This window comes from Canis lupus, chromosome 8, assembly GCF_003254725.2.
Source record: "Canis lupus dingo isolate Sandy chromosome 8, ASM325472v2, whole genome shotgun sequence".
NCBI lineage: Eukaryota > Metazoa > Chordata > Mammalia > Carnivora > Canidae > Canis > Canis lupus.
Genome location: NC_064250.1, coordinates 63,256,671 through 63,280,484, shown reverse-complemented (window position 1 = coordinate 63,280,484; position 23,814 = coordinate 63,256,671). Strand labels below are relative to the sequence as shown.

The 23,814-nt window shown below is 44.6% G+C and overlaps 1 protein-coding gene across 3 annotated transcripts; it reads left to right on the top strand.

Annotated features, from left to right (window-relative positions):
• Positions 1–251: 251 nt before the first annotated feature.
• DDX24 (DEAD-box helicase 24) lies at positions 252–20,882 on the top strand. Of its 3 annotated transcripts, none has more exons than XM_025444131.3 (9): positions 252–380; positions 2,243–2,959; positions 9,867–10,376; positions 11,467–11,620; positions 11,896–12,411; positions 13,801–13,876; positions 16,423–16,611; positions 18,125–18,254; positions 20,334–20,882. In XM_025444131.3, the coding sequence occupies exons 2-9, from the start codon at positions 2,248–2,250 to the stop codon at positions 20,603–20,605; spliced, it is 2,559 nt and encodes an 852-aa protein (XP_025299916.1). In that variant the 5' UTR covers positions 252–380; positions 2,243–2,247; the 3' UTR covers positions 20,606–20,882. The 3 variants fall into 3 exon arrangements, with proteins under 3 accessions (XP_025299916.1, XP_025299917.1, XP_035576027.1); XM_025444132.3 differs by lacking the exon at positions 252–380 and adding an exon at positions 682–840; XM_035720134.2 differs by lacking the exon at positions 252–380 and adding an exon at positions 1,147–1,282.
• Positions 20,883–23,814: the final 2,932 nt, after the last annotated feature.

The window sequence follows — 23,814 nt, the reverse complement described above, 5'->3', positions numbered from 1 at the left end:
CAGGCACACAGCAGGTGCCGCATTCGCGGACAGCCAATGCACTAAAAATAAATAGAAGGAAGCGCGTTGGAGCGCAGCACCGGCTCCGAGGCGGAGGCCGCACGGCGGGCACAGCGGCGCCCCCAGGTGGGCCCGTGCAGGCCGCACGGCGGCTCTCCCCGCTCCGCCTCCCAAGCCGCACTGCAGAAACGCGCCGCCCGCGGAGAGGGACGCGGCGGGGTCTAGCCGGAAGCGGCGGGACTTCCGGCCCCAGGGCGCACGCGTGCGTGAGCGCAAGCCCCGCCCCGGAACTGCGGTGGACGCCGCCGCCGAGGAGAGGGGTGGGAGCGTGCGCGGCGGTTGGCCGGCGCGTGAGGGAGCCGCGGCGGGGTCTCCGCGCGGTGAGTACCGGGGCCCGAGCGGGGCCGGGGGCGGGCTCCCGGGGGCCCTGTGGGGTCCTCGAGCCCGGAGAGGGCGGCAGCCGGCCTCGGCGCCGGGGGTCCCTGCCCTGAGCGTCCGGGCCCGGCGGCGTCGGCCTGTCAGGCCTGTCAGCGTCGTGCGTGAGGCGGTGAGGCGCGGGCCCGGCCGCTCGCCCCCGGGCGCCTGACCGCCCCCGCCGTGGTGGAAGCCGGTGCCGTGCGGTCGCTGCGGGGCCGCGGCGGTGGGTGAAGCCTCCCTGCGCGCCGACGTGCCGAGCCCGCGAGGCGCCATGCCCGGCGGCCGCTGACGTGCGTCACTTCTTTGTGCGTGTGTGGAACGACCCCCCGTGGGAAGGATACCGTCGTCATCCCCATTTGACAGGCGGGGAGACTGAGGCCCACACAGATGGAGACGCCCTCCGCAGCCCCAGAGCCGGTCCGGGTGTGCACTGCCGTTTACCTTTGTCCCCGCCGCCCCTTGGTGTTTCTGGAAAGGGAGAGACCGTGGATGCGGTTCCGTTCGAGGGGCCTCTCTGTTGAAATGTGTTGCAGATCACTGACAGTGTCACGAGAAAGCCGGACGGGCGAAGGCCAGAATGGCGGGAATAGGCATTTGCCTTCTTGGGGGCCAGGCTGGAGCCCTTCTAAGTGAAGCCGGCCTCCCCAGACCCCCCTCACCCCCCCTTAACTCCCCACGTTTTTCTTTTTTATTTTTTTTTAAGATTTTATTTATTTATTCATGAGAGAGACAGAGAGAGAGAGGCAGAGACACAGGCAGGGGGAGAAGCAGGCTCCATGAGGGGAGCCCGATGCCGGACTCAATCCCGGGACCCCGAGGTCACGCCTTGAGCTGAAAGCAGACGCTCAACCACGGAGCCACCCAGGTGCTCCCTCTCCCTTTTATTTATTTATTTATTTATTTATTTATTTATTTATTATTTATTTATTTATTTATTTATTATTTATTTATTTATGATAGGGAGGAAAGGAGGGAGGGGGCAGAGACACAGGAGGAGGAAGAAGAAGGCTCCATGCCAGGAGCCCGACGTGGGACTCGATCCTGGGACTCCAGGATCGGGCCCTGGGCCAAAGGCAGGCGCTAAACCGCTGAGCCACCCAGGGATCCCTCTCCCTTTTAAAAAGATGAGAACAGGGATCCCTGGGTGGCGCAGCGGTTTGGCGCCTGCCTTTGGCCCAGGGCGCGATCCTGGAGACCGGGGATCGAATCCCACATCAGGCTCCCGGTGCATGGAGCCTGCTTCTCCCTCTGCCTATGTCTCTGCCTCTCTCTCTCTCTCTCTCTGTGACTATCATAAATAAAAAAAAAAGTCTTTTTAAAAAAAAAAAAAAGATGAGAACACTGAGGTTCAGGGAGGAACAAGCACCACTGTCCAGTGGCACACAAGCGGTAGGTATTGGATCTGGAATCCAAACCAGATCTGGCGCTCGCATCTGTGCTCCTCCATCTCGTGAGTATCCTCTGTTTTTTGTTTTTTGTTTTTTTAATTCATTCAGAGGCAGAGACACAGGCAGAGGGAGAAGCGGGCTCCATGCAGGGAGCCCGGTGTGGGACTCGATCCCTGGTCTCCAGGATCACACTCCAGGCTGCAGGCGGCGCTAAACCGCTGAGCCACCGGGGCTGCCCGCGTATCCTCTGTTTCAGGCCAACTTGCCTGCTCTGTTGGTATCTCTCTTCTCTCTGATCTTCTTTCTGTATCTCTGTGTCTTCACTTCTTTGTAGGGCCTGATAACTCTGTAGGCTGTTCACAAAATATGTGTTGCCTCAAAACCCTGTGTTCTGCAGTTGCCGACCTAATGGGACACTTCTCTCCTTTTCTTTTCAGCAACCATGAAGTTGAAGGAGACAAAATCAAGGCCAAAGCCACCAAGCTATGGCAGATTTCAGACAAAGGGGATCAAAGTTGTGGGAAAATGGAAACAGGTGGAGATTGACCCAAATATGTTTGCAGATGGACAGATGGATGACTTGGTGTGCTTTGAGGAACTGACAGATTACCAGTTGGTCTCCCCTGCCAAAAATTCCTCCAGTCTCTTTTCCAAGGAGGAGCCCAAGAAGAGAAAGGCACAAGCTGTTTCAGGAGGGGAGGAAGGAGAGTCTAGCTCCTCAAAGAAAAAGATAAAGTTGAAGAAGAATAAAGACACGGAAACTGAAGGAACCAGTGTGCAGAAAGAGTTTGAAGTCAGAGATGCTGGGCCACAGCCCCAGGGAGATGGCACAGTTTATCCTGATCCAGAGATAGAGGAGGTGGTATCGGAAGGCTCAGCTCCGACTGTGCCAAAAAAGAAAAAAAAGAAAGGAAAAAAAAAATTGGAGCCTTCCCAGGGTACTGCTCCAAAGGTGCCCAAAAAAGCAAAGACATGGATGCCTGAAATGCATGACCATAAGGCAGATGTAACAGCTTGGAAAGATCTATTTGTACCCAAGCCAGTTCTCCGAGCACTCAGCTTTCTAGGCTTCTCTGCACCCACGCCAATCCAAGCTCTGACCTTGGCACCTGCCATCCGTGACAAACTGGACATCCTTGGGGCTGCTGAGACGGGTAAGGGCATCCTTAGCTGCCTGGGGTAAGATTGCTTCTGGGTCAAACTTACGGCTGCTAATGGGTTGGGTAGCTTGGGGAGAGAGGAGCTTGGAGACATAACCACAAAAGCAATGTTGAATGAAGGTGTTCAGAAGTCAGGCAGCTCTGGATTGAAATCTGCCACTTTCTGATTGGTACCCTGGACAGATAGATCCCTTTACCTCTCTGATCCCTGTAGTTCCTATTATAAAATGGAGATAATGCCGGTACCTGCTTGCTTGCTTGCTTGCTTATTTATTTATTTATTTTTATTTAGCCTTGTGGGTTAAATGTAAATGCCAAAGTAAAGTTTACACAGTACATTGTAAGTGACTTGCAAATGGTAGTTTTTTGTTTGTTTTGGTTTGGTTTGGTTTGGTTTTTTAGTATTCTTGAGCCACCTTAAATGGCTCGGGGTAAAGTAGGGTTAAGATTAGCCATCTAGAGAGGTAGATCTTCATTAGTATAAAGAATAAATGTCTGATTCTCAAAGAGTTGTCCAGAGATAAAAGGGCTGCTTTGGGAATTGGTGAGTTTATTGTTATTGGAAGGGTTTGTGTGATAGAAAACCATTAGGTGGATTTTGTAGGTAGATGTTGGCACGAGGTGACTGTTGGGTCTAGGCAGTATTTAAAGTTCCCTCATTCCCTGGGCCACCTAACACTTTATAAAGCAATGATGGGTTGACTAGACCTCGATAGACTGAATTACTAACTGAAGGGAGGAGCTTGTACTGCTTGTAACTAAGTCCAACTAGACCAGCAGTAACTGATAGAAATAAATATATAACATGAGCTACGTACATGATTTTAAATTTTCTAGGAGCCATATTTTAAAAAGGTAAAAAAACAGGTAAAAGTTAATTTTAATGATGTATATAATCAATTATATAAAAATATCAGTATGTAGTTAATTAAAATTGAGGTATTTTAATTCTTATTTTGATACTGTTTTCAAAATCTAGCATATATTTCGAACTTGATGCTCATCGATTTAGAGTAACCACATTTTACATGCTTGATAGCCATACATGGCTAGTGACTGTTAGATGGTATGGTATAGAACTAGACCATCTAGACACTTTGTGCCTTGGGTTTCTGGAAAGAGTGGTCAGAAAACGCTCGGTGAGGTCTTGTAGAAGAGTCACATAAGTGGAAGAGTGAGGAAGCCCCAGGGGATGGAAGTAATAATAATAAATTAGAACTCTTTTTTAGCATTTAAAATGTATCATGCACTGTGTTAAGTACATTATATTGATGAACTCAGTTCTCAAAATCACCCTGAGAGAGGTTGCATCATTCTCATCTTACTGATGAGGAAACTCAGCCTCACAAAAGACAATATCCCTAAAACCGCAGCTGAAGGTAGTGGTACCTGAATTCTAGACTAGGTCTGTGTGCTCTTAAGCATTTTGCTACACTGCTTTGGTTTCTGCAGAAGCCTGGAAATGGGTGTCTGGAGGCAGAGGCAAAGTTGTATCAGCCACTGTGGCTAGAGCCTGACATTTGGATTCATACTGCAGTTGTTACTGGGTATCCCCATAGACTGCTGTGAATCTGCAGGTCCAAGATTCACAAGGACTTTTGGGGCTGTGGACAAATTGCTGTGCAAACAGATCATGAATATCCATCACCCCCAAAAGATGCTTTGGGCCCCTTTTGTAGTCTCTCCTGGGCCCTACTCCTTGTCCATCCCCAGGACAACCTCTGATATACTTTCTGTCACCAGATTAATTTGCATTTTCCAGAATTTTATATAATGGAATCATACACTATGTACTTTTGGGAGGGGGTCGGTGTTTGGCTGCGTCACTCAGCATACTTTGAGATTCAGCCATATTATTGCAAGTGCTAATAGTTCATTCCTTTTTATTAGTAATATTCTAGTGTAAGGATATAGCACAGTTTACCTATCTGTTAATAGATATTTTTGTTCTTTCTAGTTTTGGGCTCTGCAAATAAAACTATCATAAATAGGGGCACGTGGTGGCTCAGTTGGTTAAGCATCTAACTCTTGGTTTCAGCTCAGGTTATGATTTCATGGTGGTGAGAATGATCCCCACATCAGACTCCACACAGCATGGAGTCTGCTTGATATTCTCTCTCCTTTCCCCTCTCTCCCCCACCCCCTGTGCATGTGTGTGCTCGCTCCCCACCCCATAAATAAATAAATAGATAGATAGATAGATAAATAAAGTCTTTTAAAAAACTATCATAAATATTGGTGTGTTAGTCTTTGGGTATATGCTTTAATTTCTGTTTGGTAAACACCTGTGTAAGAACTAGGTTTTATAATAAATGTTACTTTCTAGGAATTTTTCCAAGAGATTATACCGTTTTCCATACCCACCAAGTCATGAGTTTGAATTGGTCCCTGTCCTTGCCAATACTGGGTATGTTAGAGATTGTGAGAGAGAGTTATGAGGAGAGGGAGAAGCACGCTTCCCCATAAGCAGAGAGCCTGACTTAGAGCTTGATCCCAGGACCTTGGGATCACATGAACTGAGCCAAAGTAGATGCTTAATGACTGAGTCACCCAGGCACTCTTATCTTGCCCATTTTTTAATTGGATTGTTGTTTTCTTATTACTGAATTCATGATATATGCTGGATATACCCCTTTATCAGATATGTGATTTAGGATTTTTTTCTCCCGGTGTCTTTGTCTTTATTTTCTTTACAGTACCTTTCAAAAGAACAGTTCTTTATTTTGATGAAGTTCTATCACTTTCCTTTTTACGAATGTGCTTATTATCTACAAACCTTTTGCCTAACCCAAGATCACAAAGATTTTCTCCAGTGTTTTCTTCTAGAAGTGTTACTAGTTTTAAGTTTTATGTTTCAGTCTGTGATCTTTATTGGGTAAACTTTTGTTTACAGTGAGAAGTGTGGATCACAGTTCCTTTTTTTCCCCTGAATATGGATATCCAGCATTGTTATTTAAAAAAGTATCTTTTTCTCCACTAAATTGCCTTTGTATCAAGTCAACTTGTCAGTTTCTACAGAGAGCCAGGTGGTATTTGGATTGAGATTGCATTGATTATAAAGCAAACTGAGGACAAATGACGTCTGGACCATACAGAATCTTTCTATCCATGAATGTAGTATATCCATTTTTTGGGGGGGGTCTTTTGTTTTGTGGTTTTTAGTATATGCACATTGGTTATTAGATTTGTCCTTAAATATTTCGTATTTTTGATGCTATTGTAAATGGCAACTTAAATTTTTCTATTTCAGATTGTTGCTAACAAATAGAAATGTGGAGCATCTGGGTGGCTTAACGTTGAGCATCTGCCTTTGGCCCAGGGCGCAATCCTGGAGTCCCAGGATTAAGTCCTGTGTCGGGCTCCCGGCGTGGAGCCTGCTTCTCCCTCTGCCTCTCTCTCTCCTCTCTATCATGTGAATAAATAAATAAATAAATCTTTTTTTTAAAAAATAGAAATGTGATAGCTTTGTATATTGACCTTATTTCCTGCAACTTGGTACCATCAAGTAGGTTTTTTTTTCCTTTTTTTTTAAGATTTTATTTATTCATCCATTTTAGAGAGAGAAAAAATGCAAGGACAGGAGGAGAAAGAGAGAGAGAATCCCAAGCCAACTCTGTGCAACACAGATCTCAATCTCACAACCCTGAGATCATGACCTGCACCAAAATCAAGAGTCAGATGCTTAACCAACTGAACTACCCAGGTGCCTCCCATCTAGTAGTTTCTTAAAGAGTACATCAGATGTTCTATAGTTTTTATCCAGTCTAGATGCCTCTTGTTTTTGTCTTACTGCACTAAAGCCTCCAGTACAATTTTGAATTGAAGTGGTATGGGGACAGGCACCATTATTTTGTTCCTGATCTTTGGGGGACAGTACTTAGTCTTTCATCATTAAGTATAATGTTAATTCTAGGTTTTTCATAGATGACCCTTTATCAGATTGAGAAAATTCTCTTCAGTTCCTAGTTTGCTGAACATTTTTATCAGGAACAGTTGTTGGATTTTTTGAAATGCTCTTTCTGCATTTATTAAGAGAAGTGGTTTTTCATTTAGTCTGTCAATATGGTAAATTACACTGATTTTCAAATACTAAACTTATATTCCTGGGATAAACCATATTTGGTCACAGTGTATTTTTCCACTTATATATTGGATTTGATTTGCTAAAATTTTGTTGATAATTTTTGAGTTTCTGTTCATGGGATATTAGTTTGTAGTTTTCTAGTAATGTCTTTGGTTTTGGAATCAGAGTAATGCAGGCCTTGTAATGACTTTTGAAGTATTCTCGTTTTCTGAAAGAGTTTGTACAGAATTGGTTTTTTTTTTTTCTTCCTTAAATATTTGGTAGAATTCATTTGTGCCTGCACAGATGAATTTGTAGGATGGGCTTTAACTACGAATTTAATTGCCTTAATGTATTAGAAATATTTGTATTACTTAATTTTTCTTGCGTGATAGATTTCATTGCAGTTCATTAGTTTTTGTTTCCTGTGTTTTGAAGCTCTGTTATATTTAGGTGTATAAATGTTGAGGACTATTATATCCTGTAAATTAATTTATTCCTTTGATTACTAAATGGCCCTCTTTATCCCCATAGTATTTCTAAAATCTTCTCAATCTGATATTAATGTACCTTTTTTTTAAAGATTTTATTTATTTATTCATGAGAGACAGAGAGGCGCAGAGACACAGGCAGAGGGAGAAGCAGGCTCCATGCAAGGAGCCCAATGTGGGACTCGATCCCAGGACTCCGAAATCACACCCTGAGCTGAAGGCAGATGCTCAAGCACTGAGCCACCCAGGCATCCCCTTAATGTACCTTTTCTAGTATTATTTTGATTAATGTTAGCATGGTGTGTTTTGCATACTTGTATTTTTTCAGATTTTATTTTTAAGTAATCACCACACCCAGCATCGGGCTCGAATTTAACAATCCCAAGATCAGGAGTCACAAGCTCTATCAACTGAGCCTGCTGATGCCACTTATACTTTTAACTTACGTCATTGTATTTAAAGTGGGTTTCTTGAAGCTTCTAGGTTGGTAAACACATCTTTGTGCTGAGAGGGTGGTGTACCCCCAGTTCCACAGGGACAGAAGCCCTTGGGACCTTCCCAGACCTTGTCTTATGTGCCTCTTCATTTGGCTTTTCATTTGTATCCTTTATCATATGCTTTATATTAAACTGAGCCTAGTAAAAAATAAAATAAAATGGTGTTTGTGGAGAGAGCATAGGTTGCGTCTTGCTGTCTCATGATTCTGGCTGTTTATTATTTGTTGAGGTCGTTTCTATTTAATGTGATTATTGATAATAATTGAGTTGTAATTTGTTATTTTGCTATTCTGTTTTTCCTCTTCTTTGGACTGAATGTTTTTTATGATGGAATTTTATTTCCTTTATTGATCTTCTTAGTTGTAACTGTTACATCCTTTTAGTGTTTGCTTTTTAGATTCATAGTACAGATCTTCAACGTGTCATAGTCCATCTTCAAATAGTAATGTGTTATATTACATATAGTACAAGAATCTTACAAGACTATATCTCCCTTCTCCTTTACATTATGCTTTTTGTTCTACACTTTATGTGTTAGAAATCCAAAATACATTTTTATGTTTAATAGTTCCAAGGTTAAAAAAGTTTAAACTTAATAATATATTTAAGAAAAAGACATCTTTCATATTTACCCATGTCACTATTACTGTTTCTGGTACTCTTCCTTTGTACAGACATGGAAGTTCATCCAGTAGCATCCTCTGCTTGGAAGACTTGCTTTAGTACTACTTCTTGTAGTTCAGGTTTGCTGATGATAAGTGATTCAGCTTTTGTGTGGCCCTAAACGTCTTTATTTTGCATTTATTTCGAAAGGAATTTTTTGCTAAGTTTAGAGCTCTAGGTTGTCCAGTTCTTTTTTTATGTCTTCAAATAAAGATACTGTCTTCTAGTTTTGGTTTCTGATGAAAAGTACTGTTTTATCTGAAGTGTTAAGGGCCTTTGATCTTTTTATTTCTTATAATTCTTGTTTATAGTGTCTTGTGGGTTATTTTTTTACTGAGTGCTGCTCATTTTCCTTTGAAAATTACTTGTGAGAATTCTTTTTTCAATAGGTGTTTTGTTTTTTTAAGATTTATTAATTTGGGAGAGCACACACCAGCTAGGGGAGGAGCAGAGAGAGAATACCTCCAGCAGACTGCGCTAAGTGTAGAGTCTGACTTGAGGCTCAATTTCATGACTGAGATCATGACCCAAGCTGAAACCAGGAGTTGAGTCACCCATGTGCCTCTTGTGAGAATTCTTTGAGGCCTATGATAAAGGTTCTTCCACCAGAGATCATTTATTTGCTTTAGCCGGGAGATTATAACTTTGTAACTACTTTAAATTCTCAACTTGAGCTGTCTTGTTTGTATTAACCACCCAGAGGATGTGAATTTGGGCTTCATACACATTCAAAAATCAGTTTGAAAATGTTAAGGCATAGAAAGAAGTGTGGTCATTTTAAATTTTCTCAAAAACTAAGAAAATTGTCTTCTACTCCCATTTTCTCCACCAAAGGTCTTAGGAAACTATACATAGATTTCCATTCCCCACACCCTAATGTGGTGGTGTTTTTTTCAAAATAATGACAAAACTTGTTTAGATTTTTGGTGCTTGGACTTTGTGTATAATGCACATTGGTGACCTCAAGCCTCAGTGTTAGTCTGCTAGACTTTTTCTCAGGCTTTTAATTCCAGATGCCTTCTGCTTGCAGTGCTGTTGGGGAACCTGTGCTGAGTGGAGGAGCTTTGGGTTGGTCATGGTGGCACTTGGCTATCAGGTTCCCTTATTCTGTGTAAAAGAAAGATGCCTAGACAAAAAGTAAGTGTGTTTATCGATTCACACTTTTTTGTTTTTGTTTTACTTCTAAGGAAGTGGAAAAACTCTTGCCTTTGCCATTCCAATGATCCATACAGTACTCCAGTGGCAGGTGAAAAATAAACGTACTCCAGCTGTAAGTAACACAGGAGCATTACCTGGTGAGACCAGAACGGAGGCTAGAACTGAGTCTGAAGTTTTGCCTGATGAGATTGGAATAGAGGGTGAAGCCCTGCCCAGTGAAGCTGGAGTGAAGGCTAGAGCAACACCCAGCAAGGTCAAGACTTCAGCTGCTGTCTCAGACCAGATGCTACCCTTCTGTGATGATGATGCTGGTGAAGGACCTTCTTCCCTAATCAAGAATACCATCCCCAAACAGGATGAAGACAAAGAGGAAAAGCTAGATGAAGAAGAGACTGGAAGGTTGAAGCAAGAGTTGGGTGGCAAAATGACCACTTGTAAAGTACATCCAAAGCGCCCTCTCCTTGGACTGGTTCTGACTCCTACTAGGGAGCTCGCTGTCCAGGTCAAGCAACACATTGATGCTGTGGCCAAGTTTACAGGTGAGGTTTAATTCGATTTAATAAATACTTCCTGAGAGGATCCTAGATGCTGGGGTGGCAAAGATGAATGAGCTGTGGCTCCTCCCTTAAGGGGAAATCTCTCTTACCTGCCAGAGAATTAAGCCTTATAGAAAACTGTTTGAGTGACACTTTCTCCATTCTCCCAAGGATGACACATTTCTGTGCCATTCTAGATGCAAAGAAGTTAGTTCATTGGATGTGGTGGATGCTTAGGGCAGGAGTTGGCAAAGTACCTTTTTTTTTTGTAAAGTGCAGCCACACCCATTTATTTACATAGTGTCTATGGCTATTGCATTACGATGGAGGAATGAAGTAAAGTTAGTAGTTCTGACAGGTTTAGCTCACAAGGCCAAAATGCTTACTGTTGACCCTTTAAGAAAAAGTTTGCCGGACATCTGTCTTAGGCACTAACATATATCTTCTCGTGGAATTCCTTTCTGGAAAAGCTGCTCCATAAGAATTTTAACTTTAAAGCAGCAACAGTTGCAACTTTATAGTAAGCAACAGTGACTTACCAAGCTCTTATTATGTGCCAGGCACTTTACTAAGTATTTTGCCTACATGATCCTGTGTTTTCTTTCCTCTTTGGATACCTTAAGAAGTCATCCCAGAGAACAGAACAGAACAGACAATAGGCATTAGAGGAGGCTCATATTAGTTCGAATTGAGGGAGATGGGCAGGACTTTCTAGGGATATGTGTCACAGCTGAGAGTGACATCATTTCCAGCATTGTGGTACACTACTGTTTTCCTGGAACTTTGGATGTATATATGCCTGGGTTCAAATCCAGCTCTTCTATTGTTGATAAAGGGGAGAGAATATAAAGAAATGAAGTTTGGGAACTAGGCAAGGCCTAGACCATAGAAGATTTGATTATGCCTTCTAGGAGTGGTACCAAGAGGCAGGCCAGGCTCGCTCTTTTGGCTCACCATCCCCCACACCTCCCAAAGAGAGGAGAGCTATTCTGGTGATTGATTGTCTCTGTTAATCTGGGGTTGCCTGTGTCAGCCATGGCAGAAAATAGGCAGCCAAACTGAATAACAGGGTCTTATATTTTGTGTACTATAGGAATTAAAACTGCTATTTTGGTTGGTGGAATGTCTACCCAGAAACAGCAGAGGATGCTGAACCGCCAGCCAGAGATTGTAGTCGCCACTCCGGGCCGGCTCTGGGAGCTAATTAAAGAAAAGCACCCTCATTTGAGCAACCTTAGGCAGCTCAGGTAAGTGACAATACCTCCCCTTCTCTTTCACTCCCTTTTCTATTGTGGGCCTGAGGTAACATGATTGTGTATGCACTGCCTTCTCCCTATCACTAAGTGCCATGGTGTAGTACCAGCCAGAGTTTGGCCTTCAGAATACCTTGCATGAGGGAGATTAATTGAGCCCCTGGTGGTGGTGGTGGTGTTTGTGTATTTCTGTGTTGAGGGTGGAGATGGTAGTTAAGTGTGCTATATAAATGACTCCTCAAGTTATGTGGATCTCTCTGGATCTGTAGGTGCCTGGTGGTCGATGAGGCTGATCGGATGGTTGAGAAAGGCCACTTTGCTGAGCTCTCACAGCTGCTAGAGATGCTTGGTGACTCCCAGTACAACCCAAAGAGACAGACGCTTATTTTTTCTGCCACATTGACCCTGGTACATCAAGCTCCTGCTCGAATCCTTCACAAGAAACACACTAAGAAAATTGACAAAACTGCCAAACTTGACCTCTTTGTGCAGAAGATTGGTATGCGGGGCAAGCCCAAGGTCATTGACCTGACCAGAAATGAGGCCACGGTGGAGACACTGACAGAGACCAAGATTCATTGTGAGACTGATGAGAAAGATTTATATCTGTACTACTTCCTGATGCAGTATCCAGGCCGCACCTTAGTGTTTGCCAACAGTATCTCATGTATCAAACGCCTCTCTGGGCTCCTCAAAGTCCTGGATATCATGCCACTGACCCTACATGCCTGCATGCACCAGAAGCAGAGGTTGAGAAACCTGGAGCAGTTTGCTCGTCTGGAAGAGTAAGTCAGGCCTGTACCCAGAACCCAGGTTCTAGCCATTAGGTCAAGGTTGCCAGGATGGTGGTGAGATGGTGGGAAGCTATAGAAGATAGCTCTTTTTTACACATCATGAAGCAGGCTTACTCTCATCTAATGCGTTTGGTTGCTGATAATGCTCAACAGAAACTTTCCTACCTATAAGTAATGATGATAATAGTACCTACTTTTGTGGAACATTTAACAATTGATTGAGTAAGTATCATACTGTCATTTTAGATACAGTACCACATTCATTCAGTTCTAACATCCTTGAGAAGTAAAATAGATTGATGGTTAAGAATACAGATAGGCACCAGACTGCTTAAGATCAGGGCCATGGCTGTGCTACTTCTAGCTGGCCAAATTACCTCAGTGTGTTTCAGTTTCTCATAATTGGCATAATAGTATATTGGTAGAAGCTAATGGAGAGGGTTGTTAGGAAGATTAAAGGAATTTATACATATAAAGCATTTAGAACAGTGTCTGGCCCAAGGTATGTATTTGCTGAATGTTAGCTTTAATACCACTTATCATTTATTGTCATTATTCTCATTTTATAAATTGATAAGCAGATCAGCTTGCCCACAGTTTCTCATCCTGAAAGTGACAGAGCTGGGCCTCAGACAAAGCAGTCAGACCCAGAGCTCATGCTTTGTCCTACCATGCTGTCATTGTGCATCTCCTTTTGGGTCAGACTGATGACCAGGGTCAGTGTGCATGTTTTCAGGATTAGGGCCTGAGAATTGGAGGTTAAGCCTAAGTTGACTTTTGTCCAGTATAATGTCAAGTTACAGGGTGATTAGTTTCTAGAACAAGTATCAGGTTTATCTCCCTGGGAATGTTGCTAGGTAGAAGTTAATGGTTTATGTGGTGTCTAAGTGGGGCATCTGTCTGATTAGGTGGGGGCCCCCAAATGTGGGGCAACAATCGGGGGGAAACCAATGGTGCAGGTGATGAAAGAATTCACCTGAGGGAGAACAAAGGCGATAGGAGTTTATTGAATACACCACAAGGGAGTGGGTGGGCAGGCCAGCAGAGGAGAGGCTGTCTGCAATGAGGCAGTAAGTGGGGATGTTTTTAAAGGGAGATGAGGAAGTATGGCCATCTACGGCATTCTCCCTTTTTCAGTAACTGTGCCTACTTGTAAGTAGTCTGTTGGTCACTTAGAGCCTATGGGTATGTTGGGGTGGGGTCACCTGATAGGTCTGTCTGTATTTAGCCACATGGTAGCGTGGACTCTGTATAGTTCATTTTTCAAGTCTGTTTACCTCTATGTTTTATTTGATCAGGATCAAATACTCAGTAGGTGTTAAGAATCTGATTAATGATAGCTATTAGTTATTATTAACGAGCTTTGTCTCTCTATCACAGTTGTGTTCTTCTGGCAACAGATGTGGCAGCTCGGGGCCTGGATATTCCTAAAGTCCAGCATGTCATTCATTACCAGGTGGGGGCATTAGGGATTTTTTTGCATTGAATGGGAAATGTTTTAAGCAAAGGTTTGGGAAGGGAGGAAAGAGAGGGAGGAGGAATTGTTGGCCTCAAGGCCTAATGCAGCAGAGTACCACTGTCGTCATCTCGTGACTGATTAGCTGCTGTCATTTTTGGAAAGCTCAAGAGATTTATTCTCAAAAAACCCCTTGGCACTTCTGATACCACATAGCCCCTCTCTCTTTGATTTGGGCAAACTAATTGATATTGGCAGGTTAGAGTCTTACTTTCTTTATGGAATGGGCATAGTAGCATGTGAACTGGTTACCCTGGTAGAGAGAAATAGAAGAGTGTGGTGATAGGACCTGCCTAGACTTAAATCCCTGTTGTGTAACCTTGAGCAAGCTGTTTAATCTCTTTCTGCCTCAGTCTTTGTTTAATGGAAGTTATTACAGTGTCTACTTTAAGTTTTTTTTTGTTTTTGTTTTTGTTTTTTTTTTTACAATTTGAGAGAGAGGTTGAGAGTGAGCATGAGCAGGGTGGGGAAAGGCAGAGGGAGAGGGAGAAGCAGACTCCCCAGTGAGCAGGGAGCCCATTGTGGGGCCTGATCTCACGACTCCCAAGATCATGATCTGAGCTGAAGGAGACACAACTGATTGAGCCACCCAGGCGTCCCTTTTTAAGTTCTTATTAAGGTAAAATAAGTTAATGGGTGAACAGCTTAGACACCAGGCACATCCTGAGCACTGAGCACTTATTAAATGTTAGCTGCTCTTAATACTGACAATATTAGTGTATGCACCTGGCAAATCCTAACATAGAGTGGTGGTTAGGAGTCTAGGCTTCAGGGCTACCCTTGTAAGGTTCAAATGCTTATAGCCTGCTTCATAGTCTGTTAGCTTGGGCTGGGCTAACATCTTAACCCAGATGTTATGTTACTTAACATCTCTGGTTTCACTTGTCATTATTTGTAAACTGGAAGTGATGATGCAGCCTAACCTCTTGGGTTACCATGAGAATTAAATGAGTTCCTGCTGATGAAACCCCTCGCACAGTGTTAATTACTTAGGAAGTGGTAGCTATTGTGGTGTTATTATTTCTTCCTTCTGATTCTTCATGGTTTAAAAAATCTTTCAGGGTGTATGGGCACCAGGGTACCTCAGTTGGCTGGGCATATGACTCTTGATTTCAGCTCAGGTCATGATCCCATGGATAGTGAGATCAAGCCCTGTGTTGGGCTCTGAGCTCACTGGGGGTCTGCTTGAAGATTCTCTCCCTTTGCTCACTCCCACATGCATGCAGATGCACTCTCTCCTCTTTCTCTCAAATAAAATCTTTCAGGGTGCCAATTCAATTTAGCAGATCTTTCTTCTTCGTTTTTGGGGAAGAGACTGGGCCAGTCTTTGTGGGAAATATCCAGATGAACAAGACACAGTTTTGTCCCCTGAGAAATCTCAGACCCACTAAAGGAGAGGAGATGACTACAACCATAAATTAAGGCAGGAGATACTAGAAGGTTGCAAAATATGGGGGAGAATGGTAGCTTCTAGTTTGGGAAGTTGGAAAGGGCTTTCTAAAAGATGCTTTGCATTTAAGGATGAGGAAGATCTGGGCGTATAGAGGTAGAAGGGAAGGAGAAAGAATGGTGTGGAAGTGGGCAGTTGGCTACAAGTAGGGGTTATGTTGGGGAAAGAAAGTGAAGAATGTCTAAGAAACTGCATTTCTAGCACCATTATGAACAGTTTAGAGCAGTACTTAGAGCTTCATTGGAATTGGTAGTGTTATCTGGGTTCAGTGGAGAAAACTGCTAGATTAGTGGTATTTGCCATGGGTGCACGGGAGGGAGGCATTGTCAGCACCTATATCATATCTGTGAATAATATCCAGTATGTATTAGAGTAGAAGCAATGGAGCCTAGGGGTAAGCATGGTCTTTGGAGCTAGACTGCTTCAGTTCGGATACTGGCTCCAGTATTTAATTCTTCACCTAGGAGGAATTGCTTAACATCTCTGTCAGTTTTCTGGTCTATAATATGGATAGTCATGAAAGTATTTCACGTTCTTGTTTGTGAGGAGTAAGTGGGATAATACATGTAAAGTGCTGGAATTGCTTGGCCCGTTGTAATTACATAGTAAATGTTGGTTATGATTACCATGGTCAATCATTCATGTAGAGTTAATGAAGAATCAGTGGAGTTTCTTTAGTTAGAGTGGGAATTAAGATCAGAGCTTTGACTCAGGAAGATTACAGTGGCAGCTTTGGGCTGGGTCAAGGGGAGTGGGGAGGCCTAGAGACAAAATAAGTGACTCTCATTGTTCTCTTGAGTAGTCATGAGGGCCTGAAGCCAGGACCGGGGGGCGTGGAGGGTAGACCTAGTGACCATAGTGAACAGGCCTGAAACATGAGGGCTAAGGGAAAAGGGTTGGATATGTCCACAGTGCTGGAGAGGTTTCTGGCTACCTGGCAGGGAGGGAGAGAGACCCAGCATTGTGTTGCTGGCCCTAAGGAGAAGAGCAATGCTGGCTGATAACCATGCATTTGATTTCCCTGTTCCTCTGGCAGGTCCCTCGTACTTCAGAGATATATGTCCACCGAAGTGGTCGTACTGCTCGTGCCACCAATGAAGGCCTCAGCCTGATGCTGATTGGGCCTGAGGATGCGATCAACTTTAAGAAGATTTACAAAACCCTCAAGAAAGATGAGGACATCCCACTGTTCCCTGTGCAAACAAAGTACATGGACGCGGTCAAGGTAAAAAGAAAACTTAGAAACCTAGTACTGATGAGGGAAGGAATGCCGCTGCACTTTTGCCTTGCTGTGAGGCCCTGGCAGCAGGACCCTTGAAAACTAATGATTCTGCCAACAGCTGAATAGGGAGGTCATAAAAACAAGAAAAAGAAAAAAAAAGGAATAGGGGTACTATACATGGCAGAAGGGTAAAGGTTTTTTTGAGTGGCCAAAAACATGAGGAATTTTCTTCCTGAGCCCTTCACTGCCTCCACCACCACCACCATCCTTCCCTCCGCTGGACAAGGACAGTGAGTGTGGCTACCTGGTAGTTGTAGGGAAGTAAGGTCAACTTGTCTTGCTGAGGCAGATACTAAGTTTTGTCACATCTGTAAAGCAAATGCCAGGAATTCCTACCATTGCTGGTTTTATTTTAACTCAGCAAGCATTCAGCGGAATAGGTGCTGCTGACTATGGGCACCGTGTGTTAGGTACCAAAACCAGGTGGATTTTCTCCATGGAGGTCCACTGGCTTGTGATGTAGACCAAGCCCATGCTGAAGTTCAGGTATAAATGGAGCACCATGGGTCTGGTGGGCATTATGGTTATATGGGTAGGAGAGGAGGTTTCTTCCAAGCCTCTTGCATATGGAGTGGTAGAGAGGAAAATAGAATTCCAGGAGTGGGGGAGCAAAAGCACAGAAGAATTCAGGGACTTTTGGCTCCTGTGGCTCAGAAGGAATGTTAGCTGTGTGGGGAAATATGGTGGGAGATGAGCTTGGAAGGATGAAGGTGACAGAATTCCCATTAGGGTTGAGAGCCACTCTTCCCATGGCTCCTTTCCCTCACACTACAAGATCTCTTCCATTTTTTCTGTGTTTACTGTCATTGTGGTCTGACTCCATCACCCATGAGCGGAGTTGAAGTGTTTTTGGCAAGAACAACATGGAAGAAAGGGAAGGCAGTTCTGTGAGTTTGTAGTCCCTCTGATCAGTCACAGTGGGGCCCTAACTCAGGGCTGTTGGAGTGTGTCAGGGTCCCTATGGAAGCTATCTGTGGTATCTGGGGAAGAGTTCCCTTGGGACACCTATAGACTGGCAGTCCAGCCAAGGTGAGCTTCCAACAAGTGGGGCTCTCCTGATTTGTTGTTAGGAAAGCTAGCTCTTGTGATTTCATTTGTGCATACTCATGTGATGACTGCCCTCTGCTTTTATCAGGAACCAGAACAAATTCATTTTGATGGGAGCTAATCCTTTTTTTTTTTTTTTAAAGATTTTATTTATTTATTCATGAGACACAGAGAGAGAGAGAGGCAGAGACACAGGCAGAGGGAGAAGCAGGCTCCATGCAGGGAGCCTGATGTAGGACTCAATCCCGGGTCTCTAGGATCACGCCCTGGACTGAAGGTGGCGCTAAACCGCTGAGCCACCCGGGTTGCCCTCCAGAGTTTTTTTTTTTAAAGACACAAAGTATATGAGCCCTTGCTTCCCAGAGGCCTGAATGCTCTGTCAAATGAACACTCTATTCCTTTTCCCCAGGAACGAATCCATTTGGCTCGACAGATTGAGAAAGCAGAGTATCGGAACTTCCAGGCTTGTCTACACAACTCTTGGATTGAACAGGCAGCAGCTGCCCTTGAGATTGAGCTGGAAGAAGAGATGTATAAGGGTGAGTGGTGGGCTGGATGGGACTTGAAGAATACATTCAGTATTTGTTTTTTCCTTCAACTTTTGTCCTGTTGGAACTTTGCCACTACCACGGATCCTGTTAAAATCAGCAAGATACCTTTTCTGTTTTTGTGACAGGCTGTAGTCCCAGTTAAGCATACAGCCCTTGGCCTTTGTTCCTTCTGTCTTATTTGTCTGGAGCCTTCAGCTGTCTCCCTCATATGGAAAGGTAGTGACATGAGGGGTAGGCTCTGTGACCACCGTTGGTCCATTCCCTTAACTGGCTGTGTGACTAGCTCAAGACCCTTAACCTCTCTTCTGTACTTAGGGTGTCCTCATCTATAAGGTACGGGTCATAAATTCCTGCCTCATGGGGTTATTGCAAAGATGTATTGATTAATGAGAATAAAGTGCCTGTGCCAGTGCCTAATAATATTTGACACATCTTAAATTGTTATTTATGATCATTATTGTTACTCCTGCACCAGTCATCATCTCATGTGACTTCCGTAGTCTCGTGACATAAACAGAGCAGGAATTACTGTCCTTTTATATATGGAAACCAGAAGCTCACAGAAGAGCAGCAGTTTGCACAGGGAAATGGCTCCATTACCAGCCTTTCCTGAGCCCCTACTCTGAACATAGGCAAAAGCCTAAGGATTCACGGATGAATCTGTGTGGCCCCTGCTCTAAGAAAGCTCTTGAGTCTAAGAAGTGAGAGCCAAATCTAGAACTGACAATACCAGAGTTAGATCCAGTGTTCTTTCCATCCCACAAGTGTGGCATCTGAGTGCCAAAGCCAACAAATTCAGAGGCCGACTTAAGCTGTCTGCTTCTGTCAACACAGAAGCTGGGAACCAGACCAGTGGGCTTGGTGACAGTTAGCTGTTCCTCCTGATAGCTCAGGCTTGGGGCTTGAGCTTCACTTCCTAAGGACCAGCTGGTATGGAGCCCTTATGGGCACACCCACCTCCACAGGTGTAGTCACAGTGCTGGTAGTGAGGTATAGGAGAGCTGGGCTGCCGGATGGTGTTCACAGTCTCCTGGAGGCTTTGTACCTGTCAGGTCACCCTATCTAGCTAGCTAGTAGCAAATGGGTGAATTGTAGGAAGAAAACTGATCTTCAAGTCAGGAACCTTGGGTTTTCATTGCAGTTTGACAGCTAGCTAGCTAGCTAGCTCTGTGACCTTTTAGCAAGTGCTCTTGATGGTAAAATTGAGAGAATTCCTGTCTCAGAGGGTTTTTTTTTTTTTTTTTTTTTTAATGGAGTGAAGGAGGCGGGGTCCACCCGTGGGGGCCCTGCTGTTCTGAGGACCGGATCCCTCCACGCCATGGCCTCTGGGTGGCCCCTTCGAGAACCACCTGTGTGGCGGGTGGACAAGGCTAATGGGGGCACTGCACTTGGTAGAAGGAGGTGCCCAGCGAGGCCTGGCAAGACTCCGCATATCTCAGCAGGAAAAAGAAGGGGGAGCCAGGCTCTGGGCAGCCAGGGGCTCTGCCCTGCCCTCCGGAGGGCACGGGCTCCCGCTCTGAGGGGATCCCCAGGCCACCCCAGGGGCCCCCACACCTCTGCCTGCCCCAGAAGTGGGGCTCCCAGGGACAACCCGTTATCGGAATTATCGTAGTAACAGCCAGGAGCCCTCCCCCTCCCCGAGCCGCCCTCGTTATCCGTGCCCTTCCTTTCCTCCTTTAAGTTGGCACCGGCTTTATTAATATTTGAATTCTAATGGCTAATGCTTTAAATTAAGGTAGCATTTATAAATACTTTATAGTCCATGAATAATTGACCAAATTTAGTATTGTCATAACTCATAGTAAATTATTGATCCACGGAGTAAATAAATAAATAAAAATAAATAGATAGATAAATAGATAGAGTGAAGGACCCAGTGGCCCCCCCCCCCCCAGTATCCCTCTCAAACTGTGCTAGAAGTTAGCCAATACTAGCGTCTTTAGAGAACTTTTGAGCCTTGATTCCCCAAGAGTTCCAAAACATTTTTCATCACAAGTATCCATCAAGGGAAACAAAACATTTCTACAAATCATAGTAAATATGGTCTGTTTTGTATTGTGTTTTAAGGAAGAAAAACTGACCAGCAAGAAGAACGTAGGAGACAAAAGCAGATGAAGGTCCTGAAGAAGGAGCTGCGCCATTTACTTTCCCAGCCATTGTTCAAAGATGACCTGAAAACCAAGTATCCAACTCAGTCTGGCAAGCTGCCCACACTCATGTCTACCCCACGAAATGGTGAGTCTGCTTTGAGCTGCCTCGCTAAACAGAAGAAGAAAAAGAAAAAGAAGCCAAAAGAGCAGCAGCCGGAACAACCGCAGCCAAGTACAAGTGCAAATTAACTGCCCTCCAGGTCAGTCTGTTAGTGACTGCACATTGTTTCTGTGTTCTCTGGTTATACAGGAAATCTTCCCACTTTGCCTTTCACTCCATCATCAACCCTGGTTATAAAAATCTCCCTCTTCCATGCCAGCCCCCATCACAGGAGAGACTTCATGCATATTTGTGTTGTTTTGGAGTAAAATTTCTATGCAGCAGCTTATATATTTCTGTGTCCCAGTGTGTACAGACTTCTAGTATGTTCAGCTTGTTTTCCTCAATTAAAGACAGTAGTCAGAACCAGCATGTTATTCTTGAATTTTTGGCTGGAATGTATAGCTGTCCTAATCCTCCTGCAGGATGCATGTGGGGTGCATCTGATCCCACTGGACAGTGTGGATGGAGTGGTAGGTCTTCACTTGTGGTCCCACTTTTCTCCACAACCCTAATAGCTCTTTATCTCTCTGCTATTCACAGCTTTTGTCTTGTCTGAGCCACACTGCAAGATGGGCAGGGAAGAGATTGCCATCCTTGGGTTCCAAGAGAACACAGGCATCCTTAACATCATACCCACTTGTGGGGAAGCCAGTAACAGTATGCAGAGTCTGGCATTGTGAGGCACTTGGGGTCTGGCACTAGACAATTTCTCCAGCCTTGTCTCCCTTCCCCTCCTCTGTGTGACAGAGTGGTTGTTGCCCACAGTCCCACATGTCCTTGTCCTGAGCCTTTCTATAAGCTTTTCCCTCCGCCTGCTTGCCTTTTCCATCCTTGAGCACAGCTACATGTTCTCTAGGTCCCTGAAGGGGACAGTGTCCTCAGGTAGGCTCCCATAGTAGCTGTGCTTACCAACTCTCCATAACACTTGGCACACTGTATAGTCTCTGCTGAGCTCCTTGACAGCATAGGCTTTTAAATCACCCCTTAACAGCCCTGGAACTTACGTCAGAGCATGATATAAATATGTGCTGAGGGAACCAGTGACCTCTTAGTACACCCACCCCCCAGCTTTGTTTAGGTTAGTCTAGGTGAGTAGCCACAATTTGCCAGAGAAGCATAGATTTCTTCACAGCTAAGTCTGGGCTTCTACAAGGGTATCCCCTTGGCTTCATTGTTGACAAGGTTGGCAGGATGGCAGCAATGTTCTTCAGCCCCTCTGGGTAACCACAACAGGACAGCCTGACTGAACTCAGCGTCGGGTATCCTTGAGTGCTGACCAGATACCCAGCACTGTTAGTCATTTTCATCTATTTTATCATTTAGTTTCTAACAATCCTCTGAGATGCAAGTGCTAATACGTTTTTGTGGTTGAGAAGGCGGACACTTGAGTAGTTAAGACTTAATCAGGATCACAGAGCCACCAAGTGGCAGACCTGGGATTAAAACTGTGGGTATTTCCTTGTGGGCCCAGTGCATGTTCAGAAAACTGTTTCAGTTTTAAAAGGGTAGCATCATTGCCAGGAAGTATCTCCCCAGGGTCACCAGTGAACCAGGGAGAATGCAGTAGAAAACAATCCTAATCTGTGAGATGAGTTCTTGAGTGACAGCTGGTAGAAGATGGCAGGAGACTCACCATTATCCAAATGATACAGTGGAGCTTTGAGCAGCATTAAAGAACCTTAGTACCTGAGTAACGAGAAGCCTGAGGCTGCTGGCTACAGCCCAGACAGACCCACTGATGCCTGCTGACATCCTACCCTTGTCCTCCAGCAGCAAATTCTCTTTTTTGGTGGGGTCATGTGTTAAAGGGATAGGTTTTAAAAGATAAGGTTAGCAAAAATAAAGGAGGTTAGCCTCACAGGCAGTTCTGTGCTCTGACTTGATGAGGTAAAGCTTTGGTCATTCCTCTGGTTTCTTTGGTACCTCCAGCCCATGGGCAGAACTTCCGGAGTACGTAATCTTCCACTAACTGAGAGCCCACTCTCCCCTGCTAATCCATTCACATACATAAGCAGTGTGGGAGAGTGTTGATTTTCAGTGCATACTGGATACCAAATACTAAGAAACCAGGACAGAAGTTGTCATGGAAACCATTTTAATGCTAGGAAAATGTTCCCACCAACTGCTGGGAGAAGCAATGGGGCCTGGCCCCCCCCTTGACCCTGGGCAGCCACCCACTGAGCCATAGCTCCTGTCCCCATTTTGCACAGTGTGAGAATGGTTCTTAGACTTTTCTAACGGCCCCTGATACTTCCCCATGTGGGAAGCTACAGTTTCCTGCCAAGGTGATATTTGCCCATGTTGCAGCAAGTGTTCTGTTTCCCCACATTCAGAGCATTGGGTGTCAGGTCTCAGTACTCAGCCATAAACTTGTTCCACTTTAACCAATGATCCTGTGCTGCATAGGTATTGTCTCCATTTCACTGATGTGGGAATTGGGGCTCAAAGAGGTAAAAAGGTGGGATTCAAACCTAGGCGAGTCTGGCCCCAGAACTCCCTTTTGTGTTTAAAATAGGAACCCAGTCAAAAGCATGGATGGTTTGTTGTCACTAAACAGTCCTATTTATAAAGTTTCCTTTAGAAAGAAAATAATAAACATGCAGGTATAAAGATAGGCTCTAAAAGCATCTCTCCTCCCTGCTTTTGGTCTGGAATGAGATGGGTGGCTTGGTGAGGTGGGTGGAGAATTATCCAGGCAGGAAGTATGCTTGCTACAGCAGCCAGTCCCGCTGGCATTCAGTGACTTCCCCAGAGGACTTGATTTGAACAAGTTCCTGAATTCGGCCACTGCCTTTTCTCCATTTGTGTTTGCCCTCAGATCTGAGGGCAGATATCAGGGCAGAGAGCCATGGCTTGGATTTGACCAGAGATATTGTGGAAAAAAGGGGGAAGCACATAATTTGCCTAAACTGGGGGCCCTCCTCCCAGGAGAGATCCTAGGAGCCCTGGTGAGCTTCAGACCTGGAAGCACAGCAAGGAAGTCTGAGATGGAATTTCTCCAGCTAGTCTGCCAAAGAGAAATCTGCCTTTGTGAACACATGCTGAAAAGTGGCACCTGCTGCCTGTGCAGTGTGTGAGAGCCCAGCTGGAGGCGCAGGCCATCCTGCAGTGCCTTGGAGCAGCCAAGGGCATTCAGCCTCGTGCTGTGTTCATACCCTTCAGTTTGAAAATGGAGATCCTGATACATACTAGTCACATAGTGTTCCCCCCATCCTCCCAGTGTGTTACAGATCCTAGCACTCCTACCCAGAGCAGGGTAGGACGTCACCAATTTAGAAATCAAGGTCGCATTTAC

Bases quoted from the DNA above. Each gene is read 5' to 3' on its own strand.
- DDX24 (XM_025444131.3), top strand. From the start codon at position 2,248: ATGAAGTTGAAGGAGACAAAATCAAGGCCAAAGCCACCAAGCTATGGC. The intron at 10,377-11,466 runs GTGAGGTTTAAT...TGTGTACTATAG, and splicing joins TGCTGTGGCCAAGTTTACAG to GAATTAAAACTGCTATTTTG. The intron at 18,255-20,333 runs GTGAGTGGTGGG...TTGTGTTTTAAG, and splicing joins GGAAGAAGAGATGTATAAGG to GAAGAAAAACTGACCAGCAA.